The sequence below is a fragment of the Ambystoma mexicanum genome, chromosome 10 (assembly GCF_040938575.1).
Source record: "Ambystoma mexicanum isolate Mex_15411 chromosome 10, UKY_AmexF1_1, whole genome shotgun sequence".
Taxonomy (NCBI): domain Eukaryota; kingdom Metazoa; phylum Chordata; class Amphibia; order Caudata; family Ambystomatidae; genus Ambystoma; species Ambystoma mexicanum.
Genome location: NC_090932.1, coordinates 1,184,702,892 through 1,184,720,620, shown reverse-complemented (window position 1 = coordinate 1,184,720,620; position 17,729 = coordinate 1,184,702,892). Strand labels below are relative to the sequence as shown.

The window sequence follows — 17,729 nt, the reverse complement described above, 5'->3', positions numbered from 1 at the left end:
ACCAGATTAACAAGGAAAGACAGGCCATTTAGTCAAAAACGATTTTAACATATAAGATGCAAATCTATTTTTACAGTTAAAAACACACGTGCACATTCAAAAATGCACACTATTTTTCACCTGAAATGCCTATGGTGCGAGAGACACATTTGAAAATAACAACTAACCTTACTGATAACTAACCTGACTAATGAAACATAATCCACTAATAAAAATGTGTCTCCACTGCAGAATTAGGCCTATTCTGAAAGTGAACTTTTAAACGCACATCCATTTTTTTTTCTGTTCTCTCTGCTGCCCTGTCCATATAACTACAGGAAGCAAATGGGCTCGAAAGAACAGGAAATCAGTTGGTTACAAAGTATTACTATAAAAATGAGCCATTGTGTAGAGAAGGAGGAGATGGCGTGATTAATTCTGATTGGAGCAGCGTCATAGCAAGTATCATGCTAGAGGGAGTGATCAGGTTTTTGCTGGGGGGAGTTTGAGGAAGAAGAAAGGCAGTCAAGATTTGGCAGAGCTGGGAGGAAGACCTTTTCCTGGTTGGAGCATTCCTATCTGCAAAAGCTGAGAATTCCAGGCAATGACCCCGGTTTGAGAAGGAAAGGCGATCCTTTTTACTGGGGTTAATCTTCAAGGGAGCCACACTCAGAAAGACAACAGCTAAAGAAAACTTCACTGAACAGATAAGGTAATTACATACGTGTGGGAGCTTAGTGTGTACGAGAATATGCAGTCAGTGTAGGATTCCTGTGCATGCCTTAATCAAATGCTAATGTTGCAATTTGAGTTCTGTTCTCCGCCACTCTCTTTGCAGTGTGTCATAGACAAAGCTGTTACTGTGCTGTTTTAGTTATTTCTGTAAAGAGTGAGATCGTGTTTAAATGCAACTTTTATAATACAGAAAAATATTTGAAAGCAGACGGGTGGTGTGTCTTCTATTTACCAATACAGTGCTGATGAGGGGAGATTTTTAAACAGTGCAATTGTCATTTTGCATGATCAGATTCAGTATGAACAGTTGTGAGTGATTGTAGCATAGCTTGTTGGAGGTACATGAGCCAACGGGAAGAGAGACTCTCTGGACATAATTCCCTACCGTATATAAGGTAGTGGAAATTACCACAAAATTACCGCATATAGCTCTCTGTCGTAAATAAGTCAGTGAGATTGCCCATGGTGGCACACTAACACTGAAAATGTGGTATTCCTGAAATGTAGGCCTGAGGTCTCTCTAGTGATTACACGAAAAATCTAAGCAAAGATAAGGGATTCTGGACATTGGGGCCACCAATAAAACAAGGGAATAATGCTCACCAAAATACCACCAAATACGCATACCAACCACGCACACCAAATATACATGTCTGGGTGCTGAAATAATGCATGTCCACTGTATTATTGTTGTACAGGGCCCAATCTGAATACGAGGAGTGATTATTGCTAAGTTATTTTTCGGCGGTAATAAAATACCGTCAGGCCCCAAATCTCCACAAAATACCCTACAGCACCAAGAATATATGGGATCCTATCAAGAACAAACAACGAAAAACTTTGTTCAAGCACCAAGAGTGAAAATAAGGGCGCTTGGTACGGATACAGACGGATCAAGATGTGCTGCTTGTATGCAGACCACTAAATCAAGTAGATTTATCAAGACAGGGGGAGGGGCAGTAGGAAGTATTCCCTTATGTGCCATAATCACTGTTTAAATGATGGGAGCATGCATCCTTACCAGCAACAAAACAAGCTGCTCTAAATCCTGATGTCGATACCACCCCCACCACCACAGCAACGTACCAGCACAACGAGCAAACAAGCAACTCCAACAGCAATTACTATCTGCTGCAACTGTGTACAGCATGGCAAAAGGTACAAGCTTTGGATAAGTCCAAAGGCAATCGGGAGTGCAAAGATATAGCTAATGGAGTCCCCCAAAATATGTAAATGTCTACTGGAAGGATCATGAAACACACAGTGTTCGACACATGCAAAGAAAACTTGATGAAAAGCTTGACTTGGCAAGAGGGAACCCAGGGTGCTGTGCCAACCCACTGCAAAATCACGGACTGCACAAACTTATCTAATGTTACTAGAATGAAGCCAGTTTCTCACATTGATGCTAAAGATGAAGTCGCTGCTAATCCAGAACAAATTCCCACAAAAGACGCTAGGAAGAGGCAGACAAAGCTAATTCTGCACGCCATCAACGGCACAGAAAGGAGCTGCTGCACAGGACACATAGGTCTTCATCCAACACTACCTGAGTATTATATGAGGCTACTTTAAAATGCACGATTCCAGATGCATCACGAGGCCCCTTGCAGCTACTGCATTAGCTGCACCTCACGCTGAGTCTGGATCTGACTGCACAGGTACTTTGTCAGGGAAAGGTAAAATGTCATACTGAATCTCGGTCACTATAGCAACCCAGGACACCCTTTTGGCACTTAACAGGAACACAAAAAAGCTCTTACCTGGGAGCATTGATTTGCCAAGTCTATCAGCTCAGAACCAAAAAACTGAGCTAACGTTTTGCCCTGGATTATGGCGTCTAAGAAAACGACTAGCTGGGAAACATTTTTGCTTTCATAAAGTGCTTTCACACCTGCAATGAAAACAGTCCGCTATCATGTCGTATTCTGGAACCAAGATAACCCATCACAGCCATTCCTTTTCCCATTGAACGTAGAGGAACCACTGAGGACAGAAATGGATACCGTCCTCTGAATACCACTACTACAGACTCCATCCTGCAGCTGGTAAGAACAGTCCACTGTATAAACGTTTAGCAAACAACACACTTTGTACGGACGTGAGTGGGTGGAAGAAACAATTAGCTATGCGATGACGATTCTCGCACTGATCAGATTTGGACAGTGAAGTTTGGTCCTACGATATAATACTATTTCAAAAGTTATAATAAAGTAGCACTTGCTCAAATTGCATATTGAAGGTTTATTTCCTGCAGAACATCCATTTAAAAGTACAAACAAGGTTTCATAATCGACTACAGACATTTTTGAGACACCATTGGCTTCAGTGGAAACCCAGCTATGGTCCTGAAAAAATATTTCAAGTGAGATCTTAGAAATTAAACTTTGCCCCCGATAACTGAAATTTAACATTTTACAAACGTAAGTGGTGGCCTTCTTGAGGTCATAAATCCTAAATAAAACACACTATAAAGAGACACCATTCATCTATTGGTACCTTCTGACGAAACCAGTCCCACTTTTCTTAAACTGCCATGAACTTACAAATGCTCCCAACTACATAGCAAAGAGTTGATGGCTTCTGCAGTAAATAAGTAACATGTTTGTACAGTTGCTAAATTCCCCAGCTTCCTCTATGTACATACGTCAGCACACATGGGCGATTTCAAATTTGATGTAGCATGTTAGCTTCTCATTATTAGTCCATCTAATGGGCAAGCTCAAAGCCCAAATCCTCAAAAACTATGCAGCGATCCAGAATGAGGGTTGCATTGGTCTTCCAGTGCCTCGTCCATGCTCTTGTGCAGATCCAGGTTTCCCACCGTCTCGGATCATTGGATATCGGCTTACTGATCCCTACCCTTGGCGTTCAAAATGTCAAACGTGGCCCAGTCACAAGAGTAATTGCTCACTCCAGAACAGGCGGATTTCCACACAGGACGCCAAAACAGCAGTGGGGGCACACAAGAGCAAATTGTCCGAATGGCACGCACCTGGTCAGCTGCTTCCGGGTTCTCCGACACATCGAAGATGACGGCTGTGGCTCCTCGTTGCACTGCTCGCTTCGCCTACAGGGATGAGAAAAGCAAGGCATGACAACCAGCGGGGGGCAAGAAGAAGTATGGACCAAGTAACCCTTAACAGCATCCCAATTAAAGGAACAGACATGCGCTGAACAATTTAGAGATTTAACAGAGCAGATAGACCTAGAACTGCGCGTGGCATGAGACAATTGAATAGAATTTCAAGTGGGTGAATGTTTTTTGCAGTCAACTGATCCCAAGAACCAGTTTAAGAGTTTGCAGTACTACTAATGTCTACATCACTGGCAGCAAGGTAATAGACTGACATCTACATGTGCATTTATACAGAGACTTTCCATGAGCAATAGGGAGTGTCAGGTGAGGCTACCTCGCCCCAAAGACCACTTTACCCCGAAGCCAACCCTTCCCGATCCATCAGTCAGCCTATTCCAGTTCCTGAAATGAATCTGCTGATCCATTGGTCCAGTGTTCTGCTTGGTCAAGGTTCCGGATAGGATTAGATTGAGTGTAATCCCCAGGAAAGATCAGCCTAATGTGAATGTATACAGTGACATGGAATTCTTTCCAAGGTGGCCTGCATTTCCAAATCTTCTGTTGCAACCCATCATTTCTGAAAGTCGGGTGTCTGGATTGTCTCCCACGGTAGGGTAAAGATATACTGCTGACTGAGTTGGCAAAGAATGCAAGCAAGTCGAGGACACTATTTTAAAACGACACTGAAGGCATGTGGGCCCCAGGCATTACAGTTTAAAGGTATTACCCAGGGTAGAAGGGAATGTCAACGTTCCTGTCCGAGATAGTCTGTACAAGGATGATGCAGTGTGCAAGCACGGGGTGCTGCTGGGAGCCCCTATTAGTGTGGAGCAATGGAGGCCAACAGCAAGACTGACATGGATGGTTAATGTACAGATATGTAGACAAGAGCTCATAATGGAAGTACCCATGCCGAGATCGTATTCCACCCCCCAACCCCTGCAAACCACATGCTTATCTGTTAGGCAGGGAGATCATGGTCTAGGTGTACTTCGTGCCGCCTCACTCTTTGACAACAGTAACTCAATTGACCTGAGTACGTTCGAACAGAGGATCATTGTCCATTGTGGGTCAGTGAGGAGAGTAGTGTGGGTGAGCTGATTTATGATGTGTGCGGCATAGTGTGAATGGAGAGTTCTGCATGACCGTGCATGGTTCAGTTACGTATGGAGACAGTGGGTCATGGCAGTGGGCATGTGAAGTTAGTGGGAGGGAGATTGTCTGTCTCCACCCCCCCCCCTTCTGATGTGTTCTCATCACATAATTTTCTAGGTCTGGCCATCACTTGCTAATGAACAATTGGAATAAAGACATTGTGGCAGCTCGTGACAATGCACACACTTCCCTCCCATCACTGTTTTTGGTAACCCTTTGCACAACTTACACTAATCGCTTGATTCTGCAAGACCAATTGTAGCGACCACTTCCAAGGATACAGGATTATTTTTAAAAACAGCACAAAAAAAGCTTAATAACCAGGATTACAACTCAATGTTGTAATCCATGAGAATTGCTCAAAAAGCAAGCAATCAGGTAGAGGAGAAAGATTCATGGGGGGGTGTTAGGGGGCTGGGAAAGGACAGAAGTGGGACCCCATACCATAATGTCAAGAGGAAGGATCTGTAAAAATAAAAATAAAAAATAAATTAGAAGCAAACATGTTTTAATGCTGTTTGCCAGGACCCCTTGCCTGATCAGTTCTGAGTGTATGTTACTGATCACTACGATTAAATCATGACACCCTCACAAAGCACGGTACACATCAGTTAACTACACCGACAGTTGCTAAGCAATCAACAAGGATTTAACACTGCATTTCTCCGAGCACGTGTTGTACTTTCTGGGGGAAGTTTCGGAGCATCTAGTCGACAGATCAAAAGCCTGCCAGCAGCCATTTCACCTCAAAACGCTGGTGCATACCAGCCAGGGCTGAACACGGCCAAGAGACGGCAAGCTGTAACAAGCACGGTATTGTCTCAGCGGTGGCGCTGGTCACTTTTTCCTCCTCACACCTTCCCTGCATTTCCTGCCGTTACAGCACACTTCCGTCACCAAAGCACCTAGTTCCACCATGTCACGGAGGTGCGGGGGGTGGGGGGGGGGTCGGGGGGACACAGGGTGAGGTTCATTGGAGATGTGGAAGCCCTTGCGGTAACCTCCAGCGGGACACCGGCGGGCAGCAGCATGGCGAGGGCCCCCACACGAGTCACGTGGGAAGGTTTGGCAACTTCGGCATCCTGTGCACGGGCCCAGTAAAGGAAGGCAAAGCACTGGGAAGCAGCCTCTGTTAGGGGTCCAGACGGGAACGGAATTAAAATGCATTTTACCTGTGTGGGGGCGCCCGTTTTATTGGGGAGTGTAGCGACAGTGGCAGCAAAAGTTTAGGAACGAGGCTGTCGGGTTCGGAGCGAACTTTGCCCATTTCATTTTTATTTTTAGTTGGGGCATTTATAAAGCACACACCTCATCACAGATAGGTTTAACGTTGCACTATGCAAAAGCGTAAAAATACTAAGCAGTAACCAAAAAAAGAAACTAGCAATCTATAAACCTTACTATCGGCGAGACTTCGTGATTAACAGAGATGAAAGGAATCGCAGGTATTGAGGAGGGAGCAATTTGCGATAGTGTTTTTTTTTTTTTTTTTTTAGGAAAAGGCTAGATTTTCCGTTTTCTAAATATAGTCTAGGATGGAGCAGAGGAAGGCCATTCCAAAGCAATATCGGGAGCATGACAAAAATATTTCTTTCACTCTCGGCATCGCCAGCATAATTTTGATCAGGAGACAGAGTGTCTGCTAAACGATGAAGTATAGAAACAAAATACGGAGGAGGCGTACACATGTAATGCCTGGAATATGATGCGTCCTAACTTGAAAAACATGTGGGCTTCCAGCGAAAGCAAGTGCAGAAAATTCATTTTTAAAGACATACAATTTCTTGGCTGCAAGAATAGATTGGGCTGTTGAATGACAAGCTGCTTTTAATGGTCTCGGAATGGTTTTGGGTACCCCACCCCCCCTCCCCATCAGCATACCGTTCCCATCATGTACACGAGACAAAACCAAAGACTGCACCAAAGAAATAATGAAGACTAAGATGCATGACATTTTTTTTTAATTCTACGTAGGCAGATAATGAACGGACTGAACCATCTTAGAAACATGAAGTCTCATGGTTAACTTGGTGTCTAAACGGATCCACGTGTTTTCACCGGCAGTATTTATTTTATTTTGACATTTTTATAGCTAAAGCGCCCAGATGCCTCAGGGTTCGGTTGAGGCATCTGGGCGCTTTAGCTTAAGAAAGTGGTTACAGAGATCACAAGGTACAGTCATATCAAAGTACACATTTTGGAAAAGTCTAGCCTCACGTTACAAGGCGGCTACATCAGACCGTGCAGTTACATATAGTCCAATCCAGGTACATGAAAAGGGAAAGCTGGCCTCATTTTGCAAGGCGGCTACATCAGACCATGCAGTTACATATAGTCCAATCCAGGTACATGAAAGGGGAAGCTGGCCTCATTTTGCAAGGCGGCTACATCAGAACATATTGTGAAAAAAAGGCAATGATGGAGAAGAAAGGGGAAGCAGATAGTGCCGGGGTGAGTAAGGAGAATGGGAGAGGAGGATAGGAATAAAGGCTGGAGGTAGAGTTGCACAGTGCACTCACTGGGGCAGCGAAGGTTGTGAGCATGATCAGTCAGAGCAACCAAAGCGAACAGCAATAATCAAATTGGTGATAGTAGTTTACAGCTGGCTGAGGTAAATTCGAAATTAGCATGAATGATTTAAGGCAGGCTGGGTTTAAGACGGACCAACATCGTTCAAAGCACACTGAATACGGGAGGGAAGCAAAAACTGAAAACAGACTGCATGAAGAGTTGGCCGCAGTAATTGAAAGAGAGCCACGTTCATACTGGCAGCCAAAGGTATGAGACACGGTGCAATTGCAAGCTGTGGAGTGAGCATTACGAGTGGGTTGGGATCAAATGGAGCACATGCTGTAGGTGAACTGGTCGTGGGGCATTGCAGTGCAGTCTTAAAGGCAGCCCGAGCAAGAATAAAATGACATAGGCGTAAGGTCTAGCATGCAGAATGAACATATGGGGCAAATTCAGGAGAGTAAAAGTGTAACAGTTGAATATTAGCATGGTATAGATGAGAGCTCGAGTTGGAGCAAAGTACCACAGGAACCATTATGCAGTGGTGGAACGGCAATAGCAACATAGGCGAAAGTCACAATAGGAGAGACATGTTCAAGTAATACAGCTGATCCGCTGCTCTTGCTGCGTCCGAGGGATAGCTTATCTAGATTAATGGATAACAAGTGTCAGGGGAGCAGTGCCAGTACTAGGGAAGTCGGCAGCGGTCTTTTGAAAGGTAGGCTTCTATAGTCAATGACTTCTGTAGCAATAAGCAGAAGAAATATAGTTTTTAGAGCTACCGATCGTGGCCCGGGGTATGTCCCGGTACGGACAGGGACAGACAGGGCCTTTGATCCGGCCTTCTAGGAAACTGTATTTTGCACGTCTGCGCTCTCAACATGCAGATTTTACCTCGGGCGTTAGTTGATTTTTATTTTTTACCTTTTCTTAAAGGCGGGGGGGATTCCCCTCAAACACCCCATGCTCCATCTCCAGTCACAACACAACACATTTGTTTTTTTTAAAGAAAGTCCACGAAAATGGCAGTGCCGAAAATACGTTTAAAGTGCAGACATGTAAAACGCTGGCGGTAAAAACACAGCCAACGGTCTAAACTAATGCCAAGTGACTTTGCTGAAGGATTTCATTTTGGAATGCAACTTACAATTGTAAGGAAAGACCATAAGATTGAATTTGTTTGCTACATTTATCGGGCTAAATAAAAAAATACAAATCTGTTTTGGCTTTTTTGAATTTAAGAGAAGCTGTAGTCATCCAGTCTTTTAAAGCAGACAAGCGGCGCCCCAGGCGATTGGCCTCTTCTCTTGATACAGGCAGACACAATAGAGGCATCTGCAAACTGATGGCTGGAGATGACAAAACTGGAAACCAGATCTCAATGGCTTCATACAAAGAATGAACAAAATGGATGATGAAATGTATCGCTGTGGAACACTGGAGCACACAGAAAAGGTAGACGTCACAATTTGAAGTACTTGATACCCGTTATAACTGAACCGAACCAATACAAAACTACAGCCAGGGTTCGAAATTGCTGGGAGCAATTTAAATGTAGCTCCTGCTCCCAGTTTAGAAGAGCCTGGTTAGCTTGTCACCAACCGCTAGCAGGAGCTATTTTTGACACAGGAGGCAAATTGGTGCCACAAAAACATATCAATGTGACATTATGGTTTCTGTACCTGGGAATGAATATTAATAACAATTAGACAGAGAAGACATGTGAAGCAGAATTATCTACGACAAAAAGTGAAAGGTTTGCATCTCACTTTAAAGCTATGTAGTAGCTCCTGGTTCTCGAGGGATAGCTCCGGTCAACTAGATGATACAAGATAGCAATGAGCTTGTTTTAGCTCCTGCTCATGATCTCATAATTTCAACCCTTTTACCAATGTATTGTGTGAAATGTTTCATACATATTTTCCACCTTGCACTGCAAATGGCTGTATATTCGCTGAACTGTTTATTTCTGTCAAGTGCGTGCATGTTCCCTGGTGTGTGTATTTTGTTTCTGGCACACCGGATATTGCCGCCATTGGGTTTAGTCCACTCTGTCCCCAGCACCTGTGGTACATGGAAGAGGGGGTGGTTTGTGGAATTCCTCCAGCCCTGGGAAAAAAACACCAAAACCAGTTAAACCTGTTCCTTGACCATCTACCAGAATTCCAGAGCCAACAATCTGGCCTGACCCTTTAAGCACTTGTCCTACCCTGTAATATCCATCCCCACTTTGTCCTCTTTACTGAGCCCTGCAAAATGATTGCCACTTGTGTCCACCACAGGGGTGGGTGGGCTCTGGAAAGTCACTTGACCCACACCCTGTAATTATCCTGCCGCTTGCAAGTCACCAAGCTAGCTCCTGACCTCTTGCACCCGTTCTGGGAACCTCCTCCATTTCCCAGTTCAGGGATTATCTCCTAGTAGGGCCCAAACTGTCCTGAATGCTATAATTTCAACTCCCCTGGCAATCACCTGTGTCCAGTGTGCCTACTCTATCCTGCTGGCAACAAGTTTACTCCTCTTCCTGTAATCAATCTGTTCCTGGTTTCTACCAAGACTCTGTTGACTTCATTGTGTTCCCACTTTTCAGTGTAGCTGCCTGCCATTCCCAGAGGAGGGAGCGGTGGGGGGGACCCAGTCCATCTGCATACACAATGCATCCTCACCGGGTCCGTTGACTCCCTGGTCCATAACTGTGGCTCTGACTGGTGTCTCCCACACGGCCTCCCCCATTTTGGCCTGCCTCCCACTTCCGCATTCCTACTGGCCAAGGTACACTAAAATAGAAGAGGGAAATTCAAACAGAGAGAGACCTTGCCTGGAGGAAACTGGAGATTCAAATCCGTACAAAGGAGGAAGCAGCAGCAGAGGACTGGCAAGATACCAGTCTGCAGAAGCGTACCCGAAAGGTCCACCGTGTTAAGGACGGAGCAAACAACTGGGCGAGAAGGCTGGAGCCAGGGAACTGCCTGGGCCGCTCAGCATAACAGCCGGGAACTGCTGCGGAGCTACCGTAGTCCCTGGAAAGATCGGAAGAGGCTAAAGCAGAGAGCGGAACCATGCAGACAACCGAGATGCACTGGCAAGTGCACAGAAAAAGGCGGGAACGACAGAACGCTTGTAGGGGCCCCCAGAAGGCAGTGAAACCAATTAACATGGGCCTGGGACCCACACCCACTGAAAACTTGCATCCAGAGTCAACTTCATGTCAGTACCTTGGAGGACAATACACCAGGGCTGCCTAGTTCCAAAGGAGGGAAAACACAGGTCTGGGACCAAAAAGGAAGAAACCAATACCAAAGGGGCCTGGAACACGGAAGGAAGACTACCTGGCAGGCTAGTGAACCGGGTATAAATCGAGAAACGAGAAGAGCCAAGCCAGATCTGGGACCCACATTCGATAACAAACTGCCTCCAAAGTCATTGTCACAGTACCTGGCAGGTTAGTGAACCTGGTGGGCTGTGAACATGGTGAACACTGATCATTGTGCGAAATGCCAGGGGAAGGGAGACCTACCCCCTGGTGGTGTTGAACATTGTGAAAGAAGCCAAGAGAAGGGAGTCATTCTCTTGGCATTGTGAAGAGCCTAACAAAGGCCAGGAGAAGAAAGACACTTGCTCTGGCATCGGGAAAACCAAAGAGACACCTGATAGAGGTCAGGGGGAGGAAGCCATCCCCCTTACATTGTGAAGATATAAGACTAATTTAATGTGCCTTGCTGGAACCCCAATCCAAGGAACCTTTGAGACTTGATTTGAATCCTTTGAGACCATTTCATTTACATCACCCAGAGGTTCACTTTGGGCTGTCATCTAGAAGAAGGGAGCCTTTTTTCTAGACCAAGACCACCACCCCTTTTCCTTAGTTATGTTTATATTGTGATAGACTCCATAAGAAGGATGTACTGGCACACTTGGAAGTAATTTGAGGGTTGGAGAATGAGGGGGCTCCACAGAAGAATATTGCAAGGGATGATGGGCTAGGGTTTCTACTGGGTTTAAATGACAAAAGTCCTCACCCGGGCCACAATTTGAGCCAAGTTGACGAGTGTGGTATTTTAGGGGAAGCAGTTTTGGGAGCACGAGCATCCGGGGATGAAGTGTACAGAGAATGCTGGAAGGCTGGGCCAGGATTGGAATGTTGGAAAGTGGAACAATGACATTTGCTTTGCTGATGAACATGCTCTTCCTATTAAGCCATACTTGTTTCTCACAGCTGGAGAATGGTTTGTTTAGAGTTTCTTTTTCACAGTTTTTCTGGCCCTTTATGATTTATAAAATTGGTTGGGGAAGAGATATGGGGAGATTGCAAGTGGGGGAAATTGGAGGGGGGGGAATTTGTGGTTGAAGAACTCCCCCAACCCTCCCTGTTGCTACTCTGTCCATGCCCACCCACCTCCAACACAGTAAAAAACCTCAGATGCATTATGAACACCGACCTCACCTTCTCACATCATATCAATTCCATTTCAAAAAGCTGCTACCTACACATTCTCTGCGACATCTTTCCCTATCTGTTCTTCTGCACCCAGTCCCTCTGCTTCCCGCGAAAACACATAGTCACATGTAAACTGGGAAGACACAGCCTACAGGCACGTCCCATCATATTCAGCAGGAATGTGACAACCCCATCCAGCGTCCATCGAGACAGTCCAGTCCTCGAACAGCATCCTGCTGCACCGCTGACTGTTGTCATGCCGCAGTCACAAGAGCCGTCCGAGCTGCCTCGACCAGCATTACAGATCCGCCAACCAGCACAGAGATAACAATTCTCGGCCCGAGCCGCCACGCCGGATGGCCTGTAGCCGTCCATCCAGCCTCACTTGCCCAACTGCCTGCTGCCTGGTACCCGCTGCTGTCTCCCGCCACCAACTCCGTGTCAAGGGCTGCAAAGCGCCCTGGAACCGCCTCAATGCTGGTGAGCACGAAGAACATCAGCACCAGGTGCATTGTGGTTCGGCCCCCAAGAGACAGTTACGACCCTTTGCTCCATTGGTTCTGGAACAGAGTAACCTTGAACAGTAAGATTGACTACTTTACCAACTACCCTCCTGTCAGTATCCAGAGTGCATCCCTTTCCTTCATGAAACTGTCTGTCCTTTGTGTTCCTTTACAGGGTGGGTTGGATTTTGTAGTGTGCTAGAACTGTCTGTTGTAGTAATAATAAAGTAGATATTTTTATACAACCTTGACTGGACAATCATTGGGTAATAATTATATTGTCGCTGCATTTCAACTAACCAACCATCCACGACCTTACAGAGATAAGTCTGCCGTTCCGTCCACATTACCAAAATTGGACAAGGAGGCCTTATAATTCACTTGTATTATAATCTGGTCAGATCCTTTCTGGTGTACTAGAGCTGTGGGGTTGATTGATGGTATAGAAATTGATAATCATCCCATGACCACTGGTTCCCCGGAAGTTGACTCATGACACTCCGCTATTTCATACCTGTGGCATAATCAACCAGAAGAGGGGGCTTCTCTTTCGCAGTCCAAGCACCCACCATCTGGAACTCGATCCCTTTTACCATCCACCCCTTAGAGGATCACCTTGCCTTCAGGAAGGCTCTCAAAACCTGGATTTTCCTTTCAGCATCCTCACAGACTTACATCTCCTTGGTGTACTAGTACCCCTACCCCTGACTCGAATGCAGGGGTGCCTGATGAGTCCCTAAGGTGGGACCTAAGCCAGCACGGAATGCATTAAAGACATGCCTTATGATAAGCTCAGAAAAACCACATCCAACTAGGAGTCAGCCTTGCTTGCTGGAACATATAGCACTCCATCACATCGGAACATAGCTGCATCCCGCCCAGGGCACAGCCCACCCACCTCCATACATCTGCAATAAACACTGCTCGACTTCACCCACTGAAACAAACAGCACCACCTCCAAACAAATACAGCAGAGTCTCACAGTAAAATTCAGTCCAGTTGTTCGCATAGTCTTCTTGACTCTTCTACTATTCGGACACTCTGTCACGGCACCCATGCCTTCATTTAATATCTATGGGCTGCTATTACGGACCTAGCCACTCCCTACCCAACTTCGTGCTGGCTAAAAATGCACACACATTTTAGAATACTTCCTTCATATATCACATCTCGGACTACAGTCCTCCAAAGGGCGATCATCCCCACAGCACTTCGAGGCCACACTAATGGCAGTAAGCGCTATACAAATGCCATATAACAGGATTGTAAAGAGATGCCTAACAGTGACATTAGTGATAATTGTACATGGTTGGTGCATGAGGACAGTAATGGACTATTTGTGAATAAGAGATGAGAGCTGGCATCTTTTTAGCCTTCATGATGGCAGGGAATCACTTAAGAGTGGCCAGGTGCTGGCGGCGTTGCAGAAGTGTGTGTAGCTCTTGTGCTTTGCAGGCAAGGAATCTGGCACGCAATCATTTTGGATGGGCGCCGCTACGGTTACCAGTCAAATGGTCGAAAACATTTGGTCGACAGACAATTTGGTCGACACCATTTGGTCGACACCATTTGGTCGAATGCCAAATGGTCGAATTTTTTTTTTTTTTTTTTTACCCATTTTTTGTTTTTTTTTGGGGGGGTCCCCCCCCCCAACCCCCTTTTTTTCTTTTTTCTTTTTTTCCCCACACGAAAACCCACAAAACACATATATAAATAAAAAAAAAAAAATTCGACCATTTGGCATTCGACCAAATTGCAGTCGACCAAATTGCAGTCGACCAAATTGCAGTCGACCAAATTGCAGTCGACCAAATTGCAGTCGACCAAATTGCAGTCGACCAAATTGCAGTCGACCAAATTGCAGTCGACCAAATTGCAGTCGACCAAATTGCAGTCGACCAATTGACAGGACACCCGCCGCTACTTATGGGTCCAGTTGGATATATCTGGAAAGTAGACTGTGTGGGTGTTTGATCGATACCAAGGATAAAATCAGGACATAAGTAAAAGGAAAAAGGGATTCACGTAAATGATGAGATTTTTGGATACGTATTGGTTTTCTTTTTTCTGTAAGGGAGTGAAGAAGCTGATCTGCGGCCATACCATGGATAAATGGGCAGATGTGCTTGCAGAGAAGGGCTCACACAAGAAGCAAGTGGGGCAAACCTTTGGACAGTGTGACGCAACATGGTCTGGAAGGGAGAGTAGAAGGGGATTAAGGTTTTCAGATGAAGGGGAAACTACTTGGTACAAGGGATGGGGCTTGCATGGATTAAGGAGACAAAGAATTAACAAAACTACTCCCAGGTGGCAGGAGGTACTGGAGGTGTGATCCATTCCAGAGAGAAGATTCTGTAGAGTTAAGAAAATGCCGATTTGCAAAGCAAGGCAGAAGGTTAACATGGAGATAAGGAACCGGTGCAGGAGATTGGGTTTCATTTGTTTAGAGAATCAGGATACGCATGTGCAGTGGACAGACACGCAGGCAGGACGGTGTGCAAATGAAGTGTGCACAGAGATTAATGTGGACATGACTGATCTGGTGGAAGCGTTCATGCACTGTGAATTTGTAAGTTGCCCAGACAACAGAGCTTGCCTTCATGGTGCCCCAAGGGGAAAAGGGAAAGTGGGGAGCAAAAGGCTTGCAGTTGTTGGGCGCCCAGATCTTATACGTGCATGAAGAGGGGGCAAATAACAGCAAGCATGCCTCCAGATAAGCAACATACTGGGCCTTTTTACGCATTAAAATCTTGTAAATGTGACACCTTTTATGTTTCTATGTGTACCATTTATGCACCAGTTGATAGTTCAACGTAAAGGGCAAGTGACTTGAAAGAAGAAACCAGAACACATCTTTTGATTCCTACCTGCATGGCTGAAATTGCAGGCCTTGAAGGAGTAGTTCAGACATTTTACTCTGAGCTGCAGAGCACAGAGCTCGTCAGAGACAGCACACAGTGAATGGTTTACTTCTGCTGTGTTTTGTGTGTCTATATGCTCATGCAAATAGTGCATTTCATAATGCATGCATATTTTTGTAGCATTTTAGGATCATAGCAATAATAAGATGGAAAATGGAATTGGGAAGTATCCTTTTGACAAACAAATGATGCGTTTTTGTGTAAGCTTGCATTGCAGTAAAGTATTTTTTGTTGTTCCTGTGCTATATGCATTGATCAATGATGACGGCAATTGTGTGTTATTTACATAGAGCTTTTGCCAAGTGCTATACATGGAACATATTTAAAAACAATTATCACCCAATCGAAGTTGATACTTCTTTATCGACCTCAGAAGGATGAAAGGATGCGTTGGTCGTGCCAAGATACGAACCTGCGACCTGCAGATCCCTAATCACAGCAGCAAGCGCTCAAACCGCTGAGATATCCTACCAGTGTGGTGTGTTCATACATATTAATGTATGGGAGAAGGTTTTCCACAAATGTCATTAACTTCCAACTTTCTGTAAACCGAGTTAAACATTTAAACTAGTCGCTACCAATGCTAGATTGGTTTCATCTGTGAGGGGCTTGCACTGCAGAGGCAATTAACTGTTCCTGTTCTATGTGGGTGGTGCTCCCACTGCTAGTAAGCTACTTCTATTTTATGTGGGGGAAGCCTGGATTGCTTAGCCCCTTGTGGGCAAGTTGTTTGTGATGGGAATTTGGACAGCTGAGACCGATGATGTTCCTGTTCTATGCAAGTCTAGCTTGCATTTGGGGTCCTTCATGTACCTGTTCAGTGAGAGGGGTAGGGGGCTTTGTGCGAAACCAGAGGGCGTCTCACCCATTAGTCCCCGGGGATCTCGGGTGGCCAGGGCACGGCCATCACCTTTGGATCCAGACCCTAGGGGTGGACCAATGCAGGAGGATCAAATGGGGTCTTCGGGAAGTATTCCCCCCTTTTGTTCATCTAACCCATCCTATTTTCTAGGATTCTCCAAGGTCCCAACTCCCCCCACGCCCTTTTTACACAAACACTGGGCTGAAGAAGTGTGACAGTAGCAACAAACACTCCTACATCGTACTGGAAATGTCCCGCTAATCGGTCAGGCACTTGACTTAAGTGCATACACCCGATACACATTAGCTCTCCTCACATGAGTAAAAGGCAGAACCTAGATACACACTCTGAGCAAGGCGGAACACGAGTAGGAGCAGAACTTCCTGGGCAAAGGCAAACCTACTGGAGCAGAGCGACGGACCAAGGGACGAGAGCAACGGAACGAAAAACCCAAGGGTTCCCTACTGGAGGCCATTGCTTGCACCAGGTTGTGAAAGACACGTGGATAAGCTCAGATCCCACATCCAAAGGCTGCATTGTGTTTCAAGGATGTCAACTGCCCTCACAAGTGAACAGCAGAGTTACAGAGGCAAGGTCAAGCCTGTGGTACTAACCTTGACTCGTGAATTGGAAATCGTAAAAACCAAGAAAGAAATACAAAGCTGGTGAGTTGGCAATCGAGCCGAGAGACTGGTGTGTGTTAAAGAAAGTTGGGAGCAGCAACATTATATTGCAAGTGAAGGCTGCACGCTTGTGGATGAGACACTGAGAAAGGCAGACCTGTTAATGAACTTTGAAGCAAGGACAGCTGTGAAATCGGTGATACTGAGTAACTAAGTGGTCCGGTGAAACGAAGTAGCCCATTCGAAATTCTCAGTGGATGGTGAATTGTTTGCAATGATAAAGTGAATGAACTGCAAAAGGGATGTATGCAAAATTAACTCCTAGAGAAGAAGAGAGTGAAAGTTGAATCTTGAACTTTGAGTCAAAGTGGTCCGTAAAGAAAGCCACTCACATTCTAATGTTTTAGACATCCAAAAGCGGTCTGAGCCCGACTGAATGAGACACTAAGTGTAATAAGCTTGGGAAGGGAGCCCCTTACAAGTTTCATTAAACTTTATTCTGAAGGTCTGAGCCTGACAGAGGGGGAACCATGTGAACCTTTTGTTGGAACATTATTTGGAAGCCTGGAAAGAAACTTTAATGCGAAAGGCCAGGAGGGGCTCAAGCCCGTTTTGGAACAGTTTACTGTTTTGAAAACCCGAGTCTGTCATCCTGCCTAGAGGTACTGCCTTACTCTGTGTGGTCGAGCGTGGGGAGGGGAGCTGATTCAGCCACATTTATTCTTTTGAACATTGATTTTTCCGTTACATACATTTCGCCTTTATATAATTTTTGTACAAGAGATGGGGCAGACATTAGGTTTTGCTAGCATAGGACATTTTGATTAGACTGACTCCACTAAGACCGTTTTGTTTAACAAGACTACTCCCATCTTAGTTATAGGGCCAAGTAGGAGTTTTTTCAACCCCAGAAACTTCAATA

The 17,729-nt window shown here is 45.3% G+C and overlaps 1 protein-coding gene across 1 annotated transcript in view; it reads right to left on the bottom strand.

Annotated features, from left to right (window-relative positions):
• Positions 1-17,729, bottom strand: part of ZNRF3 (zinc and ring finger 3) — a 606,087-nt gene that overhangs the window by 134,156 nt on the left and 454,202 nt on the right. The window contains exon 3 of the mRNA XM_069619170.1: positions 3,710-3,784. Coding sequence (XP_069475271.1) covers positions 3,710-3,784 — 75 coding nt within the window. The remainder of the gene's footprint in view (positions 1-3,709; positions 3,785-17,729) is intronic.